The sequence below is a fragment of the Mustela nigripes genome, chromosome 16 (genome assembly GCF_022355385.1).
Source record: "Mustela nigripes isolate SB6536 chromosome 16, MUSNIG.SB6536, whole genome shotgun sequence".
Taxonomy (NCBI): domain Eukaryota; kingdom Metazoa; phylum Chordata; class Mammalia; order Carnivora; family Mustelidae; genus Mustela; species Mustela nigripes.
Window position 1 is genome coordinate 6446474 of NC_081572.1, and position 18475 is coordinate 6464948.

General features: G+C 49.5%; 2 protein-coding genes across 3 annotated transcripts; both read left to right on the forward strand.

The window, feature by feature from the left end:
• The first annotated feature begins 313 nt into the window (after nt 1–313).
• LOC132003696 (CMRF35-like molecule 6) lies at nt 314–6787 on the forward strand. Its single transcript, XM_059379372.1, has 5 exons — nt 314–754; nt 1260–1595; nt 3137–3215; nt 3785–3838; nt 4354–6787. Exons 1-5 carry the CDS (start codon nt 694–696, stop codon nt 4436–4438), a joined length of 615 nt encoding a protein of 204 aa, XP_059235355.1. The 5' UTR covers nt 314–693; the 3' UTR covers nt 4439–6787.
• Nucleotides 6788–8091: 1304 nt separating this feature from the next.
• Nucleotides 8092–18245, forward strand: CD300LB (CD300 molecule like family member b). Of its 2 annotated transcripts, none has more exons than XM_059378606.1 (4): nt 8092–8335; nt 14256–14585; nt 16085–16172; nt 17029–18245. In XM_059378606.1, the coding sequence occupies exons 1-4, from the start codon at nt 8296–8298 to the stop codon at nt 17171–17173; spliced, it is 603 nt and encodes a 200-aa protein (XP_059234589.1). In that variant the 5' UTR covers nt 8092–8295; the 3' UTR covers nt 17174–18245. The 2 variants fall into 2 exon arrangements, with proteins under 2 accessions (XP_059234589.1, XP_059234590.1); XM_059378607.1 differs by having other exon boundaries at nt 14481–14585.
• Nucleotides 18246–18475: the final 230 nt, after the last annotated feature.

The window sequence follows — 18475 nt, forward strand, 5'->3', positions numbered from 1 at the left end:
TGTCCGTGTCTTGAGACCAGGCAAACACACAGGAGGGAAGCACACCTGGGGAATTAGTACCCTGGTTCGGAACCCAGAACCCAAATGGAACCTTTGAAAGCATCAGAGTTCACAGTGTCAACTTGTGTGGTCAGAGGAGAGCCAGGGTCTCACGGGGACTGTGGGTTCTTGGAGCTGCAGGCTGGGGGGTCCTAATACCACTGTGGTCACCACTGATGCCTGAGAAGATGGGCTGCTGGGGGTTCCACCCCGGACATAGTCCATCCTGACCAGAAGGAAGTGACACGTCACAGGGTGGCGGACATTCCACTGAGCAGGAAATGCTCCCGTGTTGCTCCATTTCTGGGCGAGTGTGGACAGTGAGAGGAGCAGATGTTGGCTGTGGAAGGGGACGGCAATCCCAGTCCAGTCCAGGACCAGGAGCTGTCTTGTCATTGGGATTGAGCAGATCCTGTGCACCAGGTCCAGGACTCTGCCTTAGCTCGTGCTGATTCTGTCCCACAGCTTCCTGCACCCCAACCAGCTTGAGCCAGCGTGGAAGAAGATTGTGAGACCAAACACAGGCAGGACGAGGAAGCAAAGAGACCCCAGAAAGCAGAAGTGGGCCCTGCAGAGAGGACCCTCTGTGAGAGACTTGAAATTGTCCCCCATCACAAGCCTGGCATTTCTGTGAGTGACATCTGTGCTGCAGACATGACCCCAGGGGATGGGAGGCTGTGGCTACCAGCAGTGCTGCTCCTTCTGCAGGTCCCAGGTGAGCAGGGCTGAGCTGGGCAGGGAAGTCTGCCCTGGGTGGGAGGGAGGGAGACAGGGGGATGGGGGTGTGAGGCAGGGGAGGGGAGGAGGACATGGGAGGGAGGAGGGAGAGCAGAGAAGGTTCTCGGATCGGCCAGCAGTGCCTTAGCAATGACCAGGAGGATTCAGTACATAAAGCAGGTGAATCATGTCCAGTATAGTGGACAGAACAGCCCTGAGTGGAGGGGCTCCTGTGGCCACTGTAGTGTCATAGTCCGAAAGAAGGTCTAAGTGCATCACACACACACACACACACACACACACACACCAAGACACACCAAGGAAACCTTGGTCCACTCTGAGGAGGAAGGTACATCTGCTTTCTAATCTCAGGAAGGCCTGTCTCCTGCCAAGGCCTCCTCCAGACCCCTAGGTCCCTTCAGGGAATCAATGGTCACCTTGACCACAGATCCCCTTGATCCAGGCCCATCTGGTGAGGGGTCACACGTGGCTGTGTTTTCCAGGTTGTTGGTCTCTGCGTGGCCCCACCTCTGTGACGGGCACCGTGGGGGGATCCCTGAGCGTGCAGTGTCAATACGAGGAGAAATTCAAAGAGAATGTCAAGTACTGGTGCAAGACCCCATGTATGGGGGATATTATGAAGACTGAAGAGGCAGACAAAGAAGTGAGGAGTGGCCGTGTGTCCATCAGGGACCAACCTGCAAACCTCACCTTCACAGTGACCTTGGAGAACCTCACAGAAAGTGATACAGGAACATACCGGTGTGGGATCGATACATCATGGCTCCCAGAATATTTGCTCGACCTCACCTTCCGAGTTGTGCTGTCTGTGACTCCAGGTGAGCTGTGCACACCCCTCCCCCGACACCAGCACTATGGCTGCCTGAGACTGGGGCTGATCACCCCGACCCTGTCAGGAAAGTGGTGGGACGTGGGATAGAAGAGTGGGGTGAGGATGGGTTGGGTGATGCAGGGCACTGGGGGTGTGCCTGTGTGTGTGTGTGTGTGTGTGTGTGTGTGTGTGTGCATATGTCGTGCATTTGGTCTGTGTTTATGTCTGCATGTTTAAGTGTGTGTGCAGGTGTTGTCTGCACACTCACACAAGCACATGCACACCTCTAGCTGACCTAAGCGTCTCAGTGTGCCCCGCCCTGTCACACTCTCATGCCTAAAGCTCTCCCAGGATGGGCAGTGGGAATGGCCCTGAGTCTGGGGACAGCTGTCTGCCTTCCTGTCCTGACAAGGGTCCTGTCCATGCTGAAAGTGTCCTGAGCCTCTTTTTGGACGTCTCTCTGTCCTTCCAATGGGGAACGGGACCCTAGGGCTTTGGCTTCTCTCCCTTACTGGCTGCCCAGGACCCCGGGGTTCTAATAGGACATCACTGTGTCTTGGATGACTCCTGAGCACCAGCCTCACAGCTGTGATCCTGGGGGTCTGCAGCAGTCTCGACAGGGGCCCAAGAAGGAGCCCCAGACCCTAATGTGGGGGTTCTGTTTCATGGTCCTCACTCCAGACATCAGCCCTGCCTGAGGACCCGGCCCCCACTCCCAGCTCTGGATCAGTCTCTGCAGAGGAAAGCTCAGGCCATCCTCTGCCAGGAGAAACCAGGGGCGGGGTGGCTGAGTCCAGAGCCCTGAGCTCCTTCCACACACTGTCCCATGCCCTGCTGGGAGGATGCTCTGCCTCTGAAATTGCCCATCTGGGCAGGTTGCACCTGCAGAGGGGGCCGGGGAGGCCACAGTTCCAGGCAGGCCTGGGTGTGGCTGTGAGTGGATGTGGAGCCTGGACACCTGTCCAGATGTCCTGAGTGACCAGGACTATGTGAGTTGGAACCACACAGCTGCCAGAGAGTGGGAGAGCCCGGGGGAGGACAGCAGGCCTGACATGTGCTTCTCCCTCACCCAGCATCGCAGCCCCCAACTTCAAGAGGGCCCCCAGTACCCTTGATGTGGTTTTGGAATGTGGGTGAGGTTTGGTGGGGTGGAGTCCAGAGCTTACAACCAAGAAAGAATCCTTGAGACATCTTTGGTGCAAAATGGTGGTTTCATTAAAGCTCAGGGACAGGACCCCAGGGCAGAAAGAGCTGCTGCCTGGGCTTGTGAGGGATGGCTGATTGTATACTTGGAAGTTTGGGAAGGTAAGGGAAAGGGGAGGTTTCAGAAGGCTTTTCATGTGTTAAAGAAGACTCCCAGGATACCGGAGGCCTTGCCATTGTCAGTGTTAGGGTTCTTTTTCCCTCTAGGAAGGCATTACCATGAAGACAGCTGGGAAGTTCCTGGAGGAGTGTCACCTGTCCCACCCAGGAGTATGGGGGGTGGGGTTGTGGGGTGTCAGCTTTGGCCTGTCCTCAGCCTGCTTTCTCCTCCCTCATCAACAACAGGTCTTCACTGGACCCTGCCAGACCCCACACAGAAGACCGCGACCTCGCAGGAGTCCCCCAGTTCCAGACAACATCCTGGGTAAGGGGCTAGCTGTGGGAGACCTTTGACAGCTGGGTGATTTCTGGGGAACATGGAGGGCTGAGGTGTGTGGGTGTGACTGTCATGGCCTCGGTCCCACACTTAGGTACCAATTCCCCACCTCACTGTGGAAGTCCTACCATGTGCCAGGCCCTCTTCTAGGGATATAGCCCTGGTCACCGAGACACAGTCCGGCTCTGACAAAAGTTGGGAAATTCACACAGTGAAGAAGTCAACACGTTCATCAATAGAGGACATGCCAGCTCATGATGAGTGCTTGGGGAAACTAGGACAGATGGGTTGAGGAGAGCATGGTGTGGTTAGTGATGGAAGGCGGGACCGTTCTTCAATGCACAATGATCAGGGAGTCCTGGCCAGTGAGTCCTGGGCAGACATTCCCCTGGAGACCTGTAGGATTGGGGGAGCCCGCACTCAGGTATCTGCAGAAATTGGTCTCCAGGGACAAGGAAGACAAGTGCCAATGTTGTGCAAAGGGGTCCTTCAGCATCTGGCCCAGGCCAGGTGTTCTGGGGGCCCCTGCAGTCTCTCCCCTGCTCTCCACCCCACAGGTCCTCACCTAGGAGTCATCCTATTGAAGACCAGGCTTCTAAGGGAGAGGAGAGGTGAGTGGGGTCATTCGTTCCCTCCATCATTAACCACTGAATCTCAAGGGTAAGGTTTGGAGGCACCACACAGGTGCCAGACGGACCCTAGGACTAAAGCAAACACTCCCAGTCCCTCATGGGAACTACTGTTTATGGGAGAGCAGACATTAGACAAGTAACCTAGTGCTGATTTCTAGTCCACAGATAGGATAAGCCCCAATGGGGAGGACTTAATTAGAATCCTTTTCCTAGGTTTTATCTAAGGTCCCTCCTGCTCCCTGCGATCTCCCTTATGTCACTCCAATAGCCAGGCCCTCTCCATGTTCAAAGTCCTGTCTCAAGGGCAATTGTTAGCCTGGGGGTCATGGGAGTATCTGTTACGTAGGGCTGTCTTGCCCATGGACCCACCTGGGCCTGATCTCTGTGTGGACTATTGTAGCCTCAGGACATGGGCACAGGGACAGAAGAAAAGTGGAAGGTACCAGGGCATCTCCCTGAGGACGTGGCTCACTGCCTGTCACTGTCCCCCACAGGTCCCTGCTCAGCAGCATCTACTTCCAGCTCCTGGTCTTCCTGGAGGTGCCCCTGGTCCTAAGTATGCTCAGTGCTGTCCTCTGAGGGAACAGGCATCAGAAGGGATCTGGGGTGGGGAGGCGGCATCAGCCCAATAACTAAAGTCAGTAACACCAATTGCCCCTTGATGACCCACCCAGGAGCACAGCCCATCTGATGGATGGGAACGGCCTTCTGACCAACACATCCAGCCACTGTCCTTACCTCATTCCGAATACTCTGTAAACTCTTTTGTAACTTCCTTGCAATCTTTCATAGACAAAAAGAATGTTCTCAATAAATGCATACTCCTTACAGCCCAAATACTCTTCAACCGTTGGGTGCCCACCTCACAGCTTAAGTAATAAACATCATTAATATTTCTGAAGTCCCAAGCTGCCCTCTGAGGAAACCAATTATGAATCTTACATTCATGTTCTTGTTTTCTTCATGGGTTTGCCATATATATGCATATATATTTTCAATCTATATACTTGTATTTTTTAGCAGTCTCCAAGTTTACTTAAAAAAAAAAGATTTTATTTATTTGGCAGACAGACACAGCGAAAGAGGGAACATAAGCAGGGGGAGTGGGAGAGAGAGAAGCAAGCTTCTTGCTGAGCAGGGAGCCCGGTGTGGGGCTCGAACCCAGGGCCCTGGGATCATGACCTGAGCTGAATGAAGGTAGACACTTAAAACTGAGCCACCCAGGTGCCCCTCCCAAGTTTACTTTTATTTTTATTTTTTCCAGCTTTGTTTAGATATAACTGACACATAACATTATATGAGCTGAAGGTGTAGGTCATGTTGATTTGATGCATATATATTGCGAACTGATTACTACTGGGGGGTTAGCTAACATTGCCATCACGCCACATCACTCCCATTTCTTTTTCGTGGTGAGAACATCTAACATGTATTCTCTTAGCAGCTTTCAAGTATATAACAGCATATTATTAGCTGTTGTCTTCATGCTATATGTTAGGTCTCTAGAATGTATTTGTCTTGTAATCGGAAGTTTGTATCCTTTGACCAATCCAGTTAAAACATGAGCAGAGAAGGGTGCCTGGGTGGCTCAGTTGGTTAAGCCTCCAATTCTTGATTTCGGCTCATGAGCTCAAGCCTCATGTCAGGCTCTTCGTCAAGTTCCACACTGAGCTCGTGGAATCTGCTTAAGGTTCTCTCCCTCTCTCTCTTCCCCTCCACTCAGGCGCGCTCTCTCTCTCTCTCTGTCTTTCTTTATCTCTTAAAAAAAATCAGCAGAGGAACTAAATAGTTTCCAAAGAAGACATATAAATGGCCAACAGATACATAAAAAAGTGCTCAACATCCCTCATCATCACAGAAAGGCAAATAAAACCATGATGAGACATCACCTCACACCTGTCAGAATGGCTATCACAAAAATGACAAGAGAGAGCAAGCACTGGCAGGAATGTGGAGGAATGGAAACCTAAGTGCACTATTAGGGGAACTCTAACCTGGTTAAAGGAGTTGGTGAGTAGGTGATCAGTAAGCATTTGCAAGTAGAAGAGCAGGGCACAGACCTGTACCCCAATAATAACTCTTGAGCCGGCATGGCTGCATGGGGACACCAGCAGGGATGCCCTGCCCCATCTGTGCAAGACAAAGTGGACTCCAACCCCTCTGCATATCCCACACTGCCATGAGCCCTTTGGGGCTGAGCTTGCCCCTTGACTACCTTTGGCCACACAAGGATGGTGCAATTGGGGCAAAATTTCCCAAAGGATGGACATGAAGGAGAAAGTTTACATCTCAGGGTCAGGGAAAGGAAAAATTGAGATTCAAACAGCTTTATGCTTTTAAAACCCATCGGCCCTGTTCCTGAGTTCTGCTCCCAGCTCACTGTCATTCTACCCTCTCCCCCTTTCTTCAGACCAACTCTCCACAAAACACATGGACCTGATTAATAGTGCCACCCATCACAGTCTGTGTTTATGAAAACTTCACACATATTTTTAATTTTTTTTAATATTTACTTATTTATGAGAGAGAGAGCAGAAGGAGAGGGAGAGAGAGAATCCTCAAGCAAACTCCCCACCGAGTGCTGAACCCAACAGGGGGCCCGATCTCAGGACGCTGAGATTGTGACATGAGTCAAAATGAAGAGTCAGCCATCTCACTGACTGAGCCACTCAGGAACCCCTGACATATATATATATTTTTAATGAGACCAATCACATTATAGAAATTGTTATTTTATTGTTGTTGTTGATTTTGAGTTGTATGAGCTCTTTATATATTTGGGATATTAACGCCTTATCTGATACATGATTTGCAAATATTTCCTCCCATTCTGTAGGTTTTTTATTTTATTAATTGTTTCTATTGCTGTACACAAGTTTTTAATTTGATGCCATTGTACTAATTAAATTTTGCGTTCATTGCTTACAATTTTGGTGTCACACCTAAAAATTATTGCCAAGACCAATGTCAAGGAGCTTTTCCACTATTTTCTCCTATAAGGGTCACAGTTTTGGGTCTTACATTTAAGTCTTAATCCACTTTAAGTTAATATTTGTGAGGTGTGCAGTTTCATTTTTCTGCAAATGGTTCTCCACTTTTCTGATCACCATTTCTTGAAGGAACTACACTTTCCCTCATGGGTTATTCTCAGCTTCTTTGTCAAGTATTAATTGGCTTTATGTGTAGCTTATTTGTAGGCTTTCAATTCTGGTCTATAGGTTTATGGTTTTTTAAAAAAAATTGTATTTATTTAAGTCATCTCCACACCCAACATGGGGCTTGAACTCACAATCCCAAGATCAAGAGTCACATACTCTCGCAACTGAGCCAGCCAGTCACCCCCAATTCTGATCTATATGTTTTTAATGCCAGTACCATACTGTTTTGACTCCTACTTGTAATATGATTTACGTCACTATAGGACTGAGCCCTCCTCCTCCTCTCAGCCTTTTGAATGTTCCCCCAAAAAAGACCTCCAGAAGACCTCCTTCCTCTGCAGCCTGGCCTGGACACCAGGCCAGACACTCATCTGCTTCCCCAAACTGTTCTTCAAGAATTTTAGCTACTGGGTTATAAATCAGGATGCTAATTAAATTATGTCAGGTTAGGGGTAGAATTTTCCTTATTACTAATGAGGAAACCCAGTCCATCGCCTTCTTGCTCCCCTGGCCTCCTGTCCTGGGCTTGCTTTATGTGACTTTTCATCCAGCATGTGAAGTTATGCCCCGGGCACTGACACCGATGTAGAGTGCTAGCCCTATCCCAGGACTGTGATCTCAGAGCTTCACATACATTTTCTCACTTCATTCCCATAACAACTCTTCTGTTACTCCATCACAGCCCAGTTTGCAGATACACAAACTGAGGCTCAGAAAAGTTCAGTAATTGTCCATAGTCACACAGCTTGTGAGTGGTGCTCAGAATGAGAGTCCAGGTGTGTCTGACCCTCCAGCCGACACTTTTATGCCCTTGGTTATAACACCAGAACAAATGCATCTCCAGGTAAGCCAAACTTGCTCACGTGTTGCCTGCTGCTGGGACCCACTGTTGTGTTAGAGAAACATTTCTGGAGAGTTGACACCCAAACTATTGTACCCCTTGGACCCAAAGCCTGGTAGACCAGATGCCCCCTGCTCTAGCCCTGCTACAGACCCATATCCTGCCCCTCCCCACTTCACACAGCCCAGTTTCCTCTTTCTTATGTAGTGGCGACTTCTGTGCCCTGTGCCCCATCCCTTTCAAGAAATGACATTCAATTTGCTGAATAATTAAAAGCAGGAAATACTCTACAAAAGGAAGTGAGTGGGTCAGAAACTCGAAGGGCCAGAAACTCAGAGTGCAATCTTGGGCCCAGGCAGAGCTGCGAGAGTCCAGCTGGGATCCAAGTGTGCCCTCCCACTGTCCACAGAGGGGCGAGGAGTCTGGGAGGTGAAGCCATGAGGCTGTGGCTAGTTCTTCTCTTGCTCAACTTCCCAGGTGAGTGTGGAGGGGTTCTGGGGACTTAGTACCCCTGTGGCAGGGCAGAGGACCAAGAGCTAGTCCAGGCAGCAGGGGATATGATTTCTGGGGAAATGAAATGTGGTTTTTAAAATTTATTATTTATTATAAATTAATATAATTTATTTTTTATAATATAATGTATATATATAATAATATAACTTATAATTTATAATTTATTAAGCAAAAAAAATGGGTTCTTACTCTGTGTCAGGCATTCACCAGGCCCTGAGGACTTGAAGGGAAAAAAGAAACAGGATTAGTCATTAGAAAGGGGACCCCAGACAGCTCAGATGGTAAGACTTGCAGATAAAGAACAAACAATGGCAGGAATTGATGGAGGGGTACTCAGAGGCCCGAACAGGAGCTGCAGAAACCCATACAGACACCATCCATCTGATGAACCTTGAAGAAAGGGATCAACCCTTTAAACAGAGAAGGCAGAAGAACATTCCATGGAGAGAGGACTGCTTGACGAAGACACGGAGCCTTGAGAAAAGATGGTACATTCATGCACAAAGGGTCTCAGTGTGCAGGAGGCCTTGGGGTGACTGGTAGGTCATGAGGTTGAAAAAGCACAAGACAAGATTAAGAAGGCTCTTGGACACCATGGCCAGGAACCGAGACTTTCAAAGAAAGAGAAAATTGCTCAGGAACCCAGATGGGAGATAGGAGGGGGTCATGTATCTTCTCTATGGAAAGCCACTGCATACACTGAGAGAGCATTAAGGTCAGTCCAAAAGTTTGCACAATGTATGTTGTACATGTGGGTCACACACAGTCTTGTCTATGAGCCAGGAGACAGACCTTCTAGCAAAACAAACGGGTCCACAGGGATTCCCCACAAAGGACATAGCCAGGGAGTTGAGAGGCTGGAGTTCCAGTTCTGATAGCAGCACATGACACAGGCAAGCCCCCTCCTTGTTCTAAGACCTGGATTTCTGGTATGAATGGAAGGTCTCTGATGCTCTTTCTAGCTGTAATGTTGGGAGACTCTGCTATTCAGATCAGATATAAATAGACAAGGACTGTGGTCATTCTCAAATTATCAAGGCCATTTCTGATTTTATCATGACAGAGGCCCTGTGATGTTACCTGTAGACAGGTGGGGAGGGCAGTGGCTTCTCTGTGACCACTATGGTCCTTAGGCAGGACTCCAAACAGCCCAGAATTCCCAAGAAACAGCAGTTCAGAATGTCTGCCTCTCCCCCTGAACTCTAGCTTTGCATCTGAGCTCAAAGAACCCCATCTGCTCCTTCTCTTAATCCCAACACCCAGCTCACCCAGAGGCCAAGGGGAAGGGTGAACTGCTTGAGCTTCCACACACAAGGCATGTCCCCCATTCACATCTGTGTGCTCACACACTCCTACAGAGTTTGACACAAACTCACGTGTGCGCACACACACTCACACACTCACCCACTATGTCCCTTACATGCCCAGACCCACACAAAGAATCTTCTCTCCCAGATGAAGGCTGAGACTCACAGTGGCTACTCTGTGGCTTTGGCTGCAGAAACAAGACAGGGTGTCCTTCCTCCTCCAACTCTGCCATTTCACAATGGAAGGGAGGGAAGTAGTCAGTGATGCAAGGAAAGCGACCCCACTAACTGACAGCCTTCAGGTTTCTTCTGTGAAATGAAAAGGAGAGAAAGTGGATGGAGGGAAGTTGGAAAGACCCGACTTCCCATAAGACGCTCTTGTTGGCTCTGGTACCCAGTCCCACAGCAGCCCTGAGGGGAAGGCAGGCCACTGGCATTGATGGGTGCTCAGGGAATGTTAGCAAGTGGGGGAACAGGAGCACCGACCTGTACCCCAGAAATTACTCTTTGGCGCTTGAGATGGCATGGCTGCTTGGGGATACCAGCAGGGACGCCCTGCTCCATCAGTGCAAAACAAGTTATATTCAAACCCCTTTGTACATCCCACACCCCATGAGCCCCTATGCTCTGAGCGCTTCCCTTGGCTGCCTTGTTATCAACCCAGACAGGGACCTATCAACTCAGACAGGAAATTGTCAAACCAGACAGGGATTTATCAACCCAGACAGGAAGCTATCAACCCAGACCAGGAGCTCAACTGTTCTCTTGACTTTGACACAAGACTATTCACGCAAGGATGTGCACAAGGGGCAGACTTTCCCGAAGGACTGACATGAAGGAGAGAGGTTACATCTCAGAGTCAGGGAAAGGAAAAATTGAGATTCAAACAGCCTTATGCTTTTAAAACCCATCAGCCCAAGTTCTGCTCCCAGCTGACTGCTGTCCTAACATCTCCACCTTCCTTCAGACCAACTCTCCACAAAACACACAGACCTGATCAATAGTTCCACCCATCACAGTATGCATTTATGGAAACTTTGCATGTATTTCTTTCTAAAACAAGCCTAATCACATTATGAATGCTTAATTGCAAGATTAAATTAGCAAAGTTGGGATTGATGAAACTTCTGTTTCAGAGCAGCAACATCTCTAATTCTGTTTATGATTGTTGAAAATACCATGTACACTGACCCTCAGCTTCGGATGGTAGCTGTGTCGTTGCTGTTGTTGTCTTAAGAAAGAAAACCACCTTTTCTGCCAACTCTTATGATTACTGTTTCTTAGCAATCTTTTTCCTAACGGGGTCCTTTTGATTATTAAAATTTTTTCTTCATCATTTTTTTTATCAGTTGATGATATTGTGAACATTTACACATAATAGAAATGTATGATTTAGAAAGGGAAATTTCCTCCCAAGTCCCAGGTTCAGCACTGACCACTGTCAAGAGTTTCGAACACTCATTGACCTATTTTTTTCTATGCATGGGCCACAGAAGAACCACAGAAATGGAATCTAAACACTCTGTTAGGCAACTTTTTAAAAACTTAATACTGATGTATCAGGGATGTCTTCCCTGTTATCATTTGTGATCTGTCTTCTTTTAACCATGATGTGCGAGGACGGTAATTCATTAGCCCAATCTCCCAGTAATGGTGTTTGAATTTGTTTCCAGACTCTACTGTGTTTTATGTTAGCACTGCAATTATCAGCCTTATATTTCAGTGCCCCCTGGTGTGGAAATTATAGTTCATGCCAGAATCAGAATGTCAACTCAAAATGTCCAAAATAAAATCAAAATGTCCAAGAGCATGACAACAAGCTCTTTTGCAAAAATGATCATAAACTTGATTGGTACCTTCCAGGATCCAGATACCATGCAAGACACGGGGACTGGTGACGGGGAAGAGGGAGAATGCACACCCAAAGTCTCTTCCCTTCAGGACAGAGCATCCTAGTAAAGGAGACAGAGAGAGACTGGTAGTGATCATAAAACACCAGTGTGGCGCTCGGGTTCCGTGAGGTCATGGAGCAATGGAAGGAAGCAGTTCTAGTTGGGAAAGGAATTAAGGTGATCAGTAGGCAGGCTGGGTTCAGAGAAGGGTTTCCAGGTGGAAGGAAGGGTGGGAGCAGTGACATAGCTCTTGGGAGGGCCTACCAGGGTCAGAGGAAAAGAAAAGTGGGGGGTGGGGGTTATAGGGTCCAGTGGAAGGCAAGGGGGAGCAGGAAATGGTGCTGGACAGAGAACTTGGATTTAGAAGAATAAAAAAGTTGGAAGTCCAACAAAAGCATTTTAAATCATTCTGAGGCAGTGGGGAGCAGCTGCAGAAGAGATCCTGAAACCCTGCTCATGGCAAGTGCTGCTGAGGACAAGGTGGGGACTATTTTAGCATGAAGCTCCAACAGTGATATGCAGAGAATAGTGGAGAAGGGAGTGTAACAGGAACTGGAGAAGCTTCTCTGGGTGCTATGGCCATGATCCAGGCACCAGATGGGCTCTTGACCTGGTGAAAGGCTCTCACTGAGGGGGCAACCCCCAACAGAAGATCTGCGTTTTGGCCAAGACCCAAGTCTTACAATAACCTGCAAAGTTCGAAAGTAGCGAAACGATTTTGCAAATTGAGAAGCAAGACCCAGGGAGGTGAAGTATCTTACCCAAGCCTTCCCGAGTAGTGTGTGGTAGACGTGACTTTCTCTGTCCAAATTCACTCTTTCTGCTATGTCATGCTGGCATCATGAACTGTGACAGGACGGGGGTGGCGGGGGAGAAAGAAATCATGTTAAGAAGCATTTTGGAGGTAGAGTCGACTCAAGGGCTCACCAATCAGTTGTTGAGGGAGAAGAGGAGGACAGGTTCAATGGAGATGTCAAGTTCTCCGTCAGGTGCACTAGGAACGCTGTTGGTTTGAAGAGAGTAGAGTTAGTTCTGCTCATGGAATACTGAGTTTATTTCCAATGGCTGCTGTAACAAATGACCACAAACCACAAACTGGCTTGAAATGATGAAATTTATTATCTTACAGTTCTGAAAGTCTGAAGTCCAAAATGGACTTCCTGGATAAAATCCTGCTGTGGGCAAGGTTGTATTCCCTCTGGAGGTTCTGGGGAAGAAACCGTGTTCTCACCTGGTTCAGATTCCGGAGGTCGCCCGCATTCCTTGGCTCAGGATACCTTTATCTATCTTCAAAGCCAGCAGCACAGCATCTTCCAATCTCCCTCTGACTCTGACCACTAACTCATTTTCATCTTATACGAGCCCTTCTGATGACTTTAGACCCAACTATATAATCCAGGATAATTACCCCTCCTCACATGTTCTTGGGATTATGACATCAACATCTTTGGGAGACATAATTCTACTGAGCACAAATGCAAACCTCAAGTGACCTGAGAGGAAGAAGGTACAGGGTATGAGGAGGTGCACCTTCCTGGTGCGACAGACCTGACTCCTGCGGCCCCCAGAAGACAACCCCTCTCACCCCTCTGGGATGATCCTGAGGCTCTCGGGCTAAGACAGTCAGGAGAGGCTTCTATTGTGTTTCTCTGCTTCTCCCTGCTTTTTCACTTCCATGCAATCAAAGCACAAGAGGTCATTGCCAAGCACAAAGAGTGTCTGTCCAGTCACATATACTCAGCTTGACTGGAGTCAATCCCCAGAGCAGCACGATACCCTTCCAACTCTTGCTTGCCCCGAACCCATCCCACTCCCCACAGACCTTTGCTAGTGCACCACATGAGCTCTCCAAGGGAGAGAGGAAATACTGAAACAGACCAAGTTCAAGGAGGATTTAGTCCTGGGACTACTGACTTTGGGGTAGAGATGTACAGTGTGTATTTGGAAACAATAGGCTGGAGCTAAGGAAAGAATGTGGGCCATCAATGTGAATTTGGGGAATTATCAGCATGTTGGCAATAACCAAAATCATAGGAAGGGAGAATTCCTCCATGGGGGTGTAGTAAGATGGGACAAAATGAGGACTGGAGAGAGACCCCCCCCCCCCAGCTCCTCCCGCAGTGCTCTGGGACTGGTTCACACTGGCTGGCAAGAACCGACTTTTCTCAGCTGTGTGTCCAGTGACACGGCACTGACTGCCTGAGATCAACCCAGGGTAGGAATATTTACACTACAGAAATTGGAAAATGTTACAAATGGAGATTTTCTTCCCCGGAGGGTTAGTTGTTAAGTATTTACCAATACGCCCCTTTTGCACCAAGATTTAAAGAGGGAGGAAGAGAAATCAGTAGAAGCCTCAGAGATGGGCAGTCGGAGAAGGAGAGTGTGGAAGAGGACCGAGTTGTGAAGCCAAGAAAGACAGTGTCAGAAAGTCAGGAGTGTCACCACTGCAGGAAGGACCAGGAATGTGAGGACAGTACAGGCTGGACATTATCACCGCAGGAGCTGATGGGGAAGCTGGACAGAGGAGGTGGACCTGTGGGGGTCAGCTAGTGGGTAGCTGCAAAGGCCGGGACCCTGGCTCAGTCCCTGGATACCAATCTGGGGCCACCTGAGCCCTTGGGGCTCCCAGGCCAGACCTGGCTCCAGGAGGCAGGGGTTTTATCTTGGGATTCTGTTTTCCAGGCTGTTTCTCCATCAAAGGCCCAGAGTCTGTGAGGGGCCTGGAGGGGGGTTCGGTGAGCGTGCAGTGCCAATATACACCAGGATGGGAGAATTACAAGAAGTGGTGGTGTCGCGGAGCAGAGTGGGAGTCATGCCACAACCTCGTTGAAACCGATGGATCAGAGCAAGAAAAGAAGGTAGATCGTGTGTCCATCAGGGACAACCAGAGTCACCTCTTGTTCACAGTGACCATGGAGGAGGTCAGGCAAAGTGACACAGACACTTACTGGTGTGGGATTAACAGATCTGGACCTGACCTTGGGGCATCTATCAAAGTGACCATTGACCCAGGTAAGAACTTTCTCATCTACACAGTGAGACCCTCTTGCTTAGGACAGAAAGAATGAGGGTTTCCGCTTCCCCCTCCCCAAGGGCAGAAGGGTAATGGCTGAGTAGCTGGGAACAGTGTCCCCATCACAGTCCCTGAGGTCACCTGAGGTATCTAGATGATGCACGCAGGGCTGGCAGGTCTTGGGGGAGAGGCAAGAACATGGACCCCAGCATCACTGCCCGTGGTCCAGCCCAGCTGTCCTGGGGACCCACAACCCTGGCAGCCTCCCAGTCTCTCATCAGATGTGTGGGTGGACCTTGGATGCCTTGGGTCCCAGGGCATGGCTCCAGGAAGTGGTCACTGGTACTCACACTCCTGACCCATCACTACACAGAGAGAGAGGCAGAGGGGATACTTGGGGAAGCCCAGAGGGTCTCAGCACTGAACCCCAGGAACTTGCCCAACCCAGAGTAGCTCTGGGCATGTGACAATGCCTCTCCTTTCTGGGCCCCCAGCCACCCTGCCCTCTACTTTCTCTGGCTGCATAAGAGTGAGCAAGGAGTTAGAGGGACCCAAGAAGGGGCTCAGGTAACAGAGGATGCTGTAAGCAGAAAGGAAGGATTTGACCATTATGCCAAGATCAGGGACCCCTCTGGCTGTCCTGGGGTCTCCGCAGGCCTAGGACTCAACTAAAAATAGCTCATGGACAGTCAGCGCCAAGCTGGTCTCAGGAATCCATGACCAAGTAGTCGACCATAAACTGTCTTCATAGTTTCTCATACAGATGTTTAATTCATCATAGCCATTGCTCTCGATAGAACCAGAATGTGCCCTCTTGTTCACCAGCCCTCCAGAGTCCTCCTCCTCCTCCTCACCATGCCAGTAACTGGCTGCCCCATTTCCAGAACCACGTGTCCTTGAGCCCAGCTCAGGCACTGCTCTAGGACCAATGATGTTGGAGGAGGACCCCGTCTGGCCCCGGGCCCCCATCTGGCTAAAGTCCCACCTAGAGGGGGAAGTGGAAAGAAGTGAAAGAATGGATCTCTCGCCCCAGAAGCACATATAGCACAGGCTCCTGTTTCCTTTTTATTTCTACCTGAGTCGATGGAAAGTGACTGAGTGGCGGTTCAGAAAACTCGGGCAGAGGGCGCCTGGCTGGCTCCGTCTGTTTAGTGTCTGCCTCTTGGTTTGGGCTCAGGCTAAGATCTCAGGGAGGTGAGACTGAGCCCCGTGTTGGGCTTTGTGCTCAGCGTGGAATCTGCTTGAGATTCTCTCCCTCTCTCTCTCTGCCTCTCCACTCCCCTCTAAAATATATAAACAAAATCTTAAAAAAGAACGAAGGGAAGGAAGGAAGAAAGAAAGAAAGAGAAAGGAAACTCAGTAGGACGGGAGAAGCCTGGGGGCTGTATCTGACTTCCTAGTCGAGGGGCAGGGTGGCTCCCACGGGGCCCAGCAGGGAGCCACCCATGAGCCCCAGTCATTGTCCCCATAACCTGTGGCCAACTCTGCCTGTGTCTAGTGGACATGGTTCTGAGCACCTTGGCGAGCCCAAGATCCAGGACAACTACCAGCAGACGTACAGAGGGGACATCCGACTCCTACATCAGGTGAGTGGCTGCCATCCTGCCCCTGCCCCTACATGGGGCCTCTCCTACTCTGCTTCTGCACCCTCACGGGCCACCAGAGCAGTCACAGCCAGAGTGAAGGCCCAAAGCCGCTACCCCTCCCAACAACTCGCTCCCACCCATGTTGCCCCTACCCCCATCCCCCCATTCCAACTTCCCAAGAAAGTCACTCTGCAGAATCTTTCTTTTTCTTTTTTTTAAAGATTTTATTTATTTATTTATTTGACAGAGAGAGAGAGAGAGAGAGAGATCACCAGTAGGCAGAGCGGCAGGCAGAGTGGGTGGGGGGAAGCAGGCTCCCTGCTGAGCAGAGATCACGACCTGAGCCAAAGACAGAGGCTTTAACCCACTGAGCCACTCAGGCGCCCCCAGAACCTTTCTTTATGTTCAGTTGTCAACAACAACAAAGTCCTGATGACCTAGAGCATGCCAAGGGGAGATAAGAAAAAAATCCCTACCATGTGAGGCGTCGGGTGGCCACGGAGCGGGAGTGTGGCTCAGCCACCTGGAGCTGGCATTTTCAGGAGCAGCAAAGGCACAGAGCCTGTCGTGGGCCACCCCAGGGTGCTGAGACTCACTTCAGGAAAGGGGAGACGCAGGAGGCGTGATTAGAAATAAAGGTGGGCCCAGAGCCAAGCAAAACCGACAATGTGAGGTTCCTTCTGAGGAGCCCTCATGGTTGAGCCACTGAGCCAAAGCCATGGCGATCTTTGACCTGGGGCTTCCAGGTCCAGAATCTCAGGCTTTGCAGGGCTGGCCAATGCTCCCTCTGGTCAGGGTACGGGGAGTGACAGGGCCTGGGCACCTAGGGCTCTGACAGCTCTGTCCTCTCTTGCAGGAACCACTACATTCTCCTGGTTTTTCTGAAGGCGCCGGTCTTGCTCATGTTGGTCGTTGCTGTCCTTTGGTTGAAGGGGTCTCAGCAGAGACTGTCCGTCTATAGGAACTTGTCCTCTGATCTCGTCGGAGACACAGCCCCTTAGACAGACGGACGAGCAGAACCTTCCACTCCTGGACCCCATTTCCAGAGGAGACCCAGGCTGTGGCAGAAATGTCTCTGGGTCCTCGGGAAGCAGTGACTGATGCTGGGGGTGCTGAGGGGCTGGCCAGTCACCCTCCTGGCTCTGCACAGCTCAGGGACACAACTCAGGACCCTCATTTAAAAAAAAAACAACAAAACTTTATTTATTTATTTGATAGACAGAGATAACAAGTAGGCAGAGAGGCAGGCAGAGAGAGGGGGAGGGAAGCAGGCTCCCCGCTGAGCAGAGAGCCTGATGCGGGGCTCGATCCCAGAACCCTGAGACCATGACCTGAGCTGAAGACAGAGGCTTAACCCACTGAGCCACCTAGGTGCCCCAACTCAGGACCCTCTTGAGGCTCCATGGCTTCTTGGACTTGTTCCCCCTCCTTCAGGTTGAAAATGCCCCATGCTACCCAACATGGGGCCAGGGCTCATGGTCAGAGCTATTGGGGTGGAACCCAAGCCACCTCTTTTCTAAGAAGTTGGGGGCACAAAGCCAATGACCGAAGCACAGAGAGAAGCAGTAGGGGCGCAGACAGACAGAGAGATGGAGCCCTGCCCACGCCCTGGTCTCCTTCATTGCTAAGACCAGCTCAGCACTCTCTATGTCTGAGCTTCTGATACATAAGGGTTTTTTAATAAGCCAGTCAAGTTGGGCCTCAGAAACTCCTTCAAGGTTGGGGAGGCCAGTCAGGAAAACTCTGAGGAAAACGATATGGTCTCTCCAGCATGATGATATTTTAATAATCTTAATAATTAATTTGTTTAAATAACCTTAATCATTAAAAGTGTCATGATAAATGCCTTTTTTTTGGTTTGTCCATTTGGATGGACTCGGTCACTTTACCTTATGGGCCGTGGATCCTCCCACCAAAGGGACTGTCACATCATGTAAGAAGGAACACCCCCCATTTGAGATGTGTCCACCCACAAGCAAACGCACACAAACACATCCATTTGGAATGTTTCCCTTTGTTTTATCCTGCAGCTTTATTGAGCTATAAGTGACAAATAAAATTGTATATATTTAAGGTGTAAATGTGCTTTTTTAAAAGGGGCACAAAGTGATGATTTATATATGTTATATATTTAACATATATAAACTCCTTGAAATAAACACTACAACCTAGTTCATTAACACACCCATCATTTTACATATTTATCTCTCTCTCTCTCTCTCTCTTTTTTTTTTTTTTTTTTTGATGTGAGATGAACACTTCAGATCTACCTTGTTAGCAAATTTCAGGTATACCACACAGTA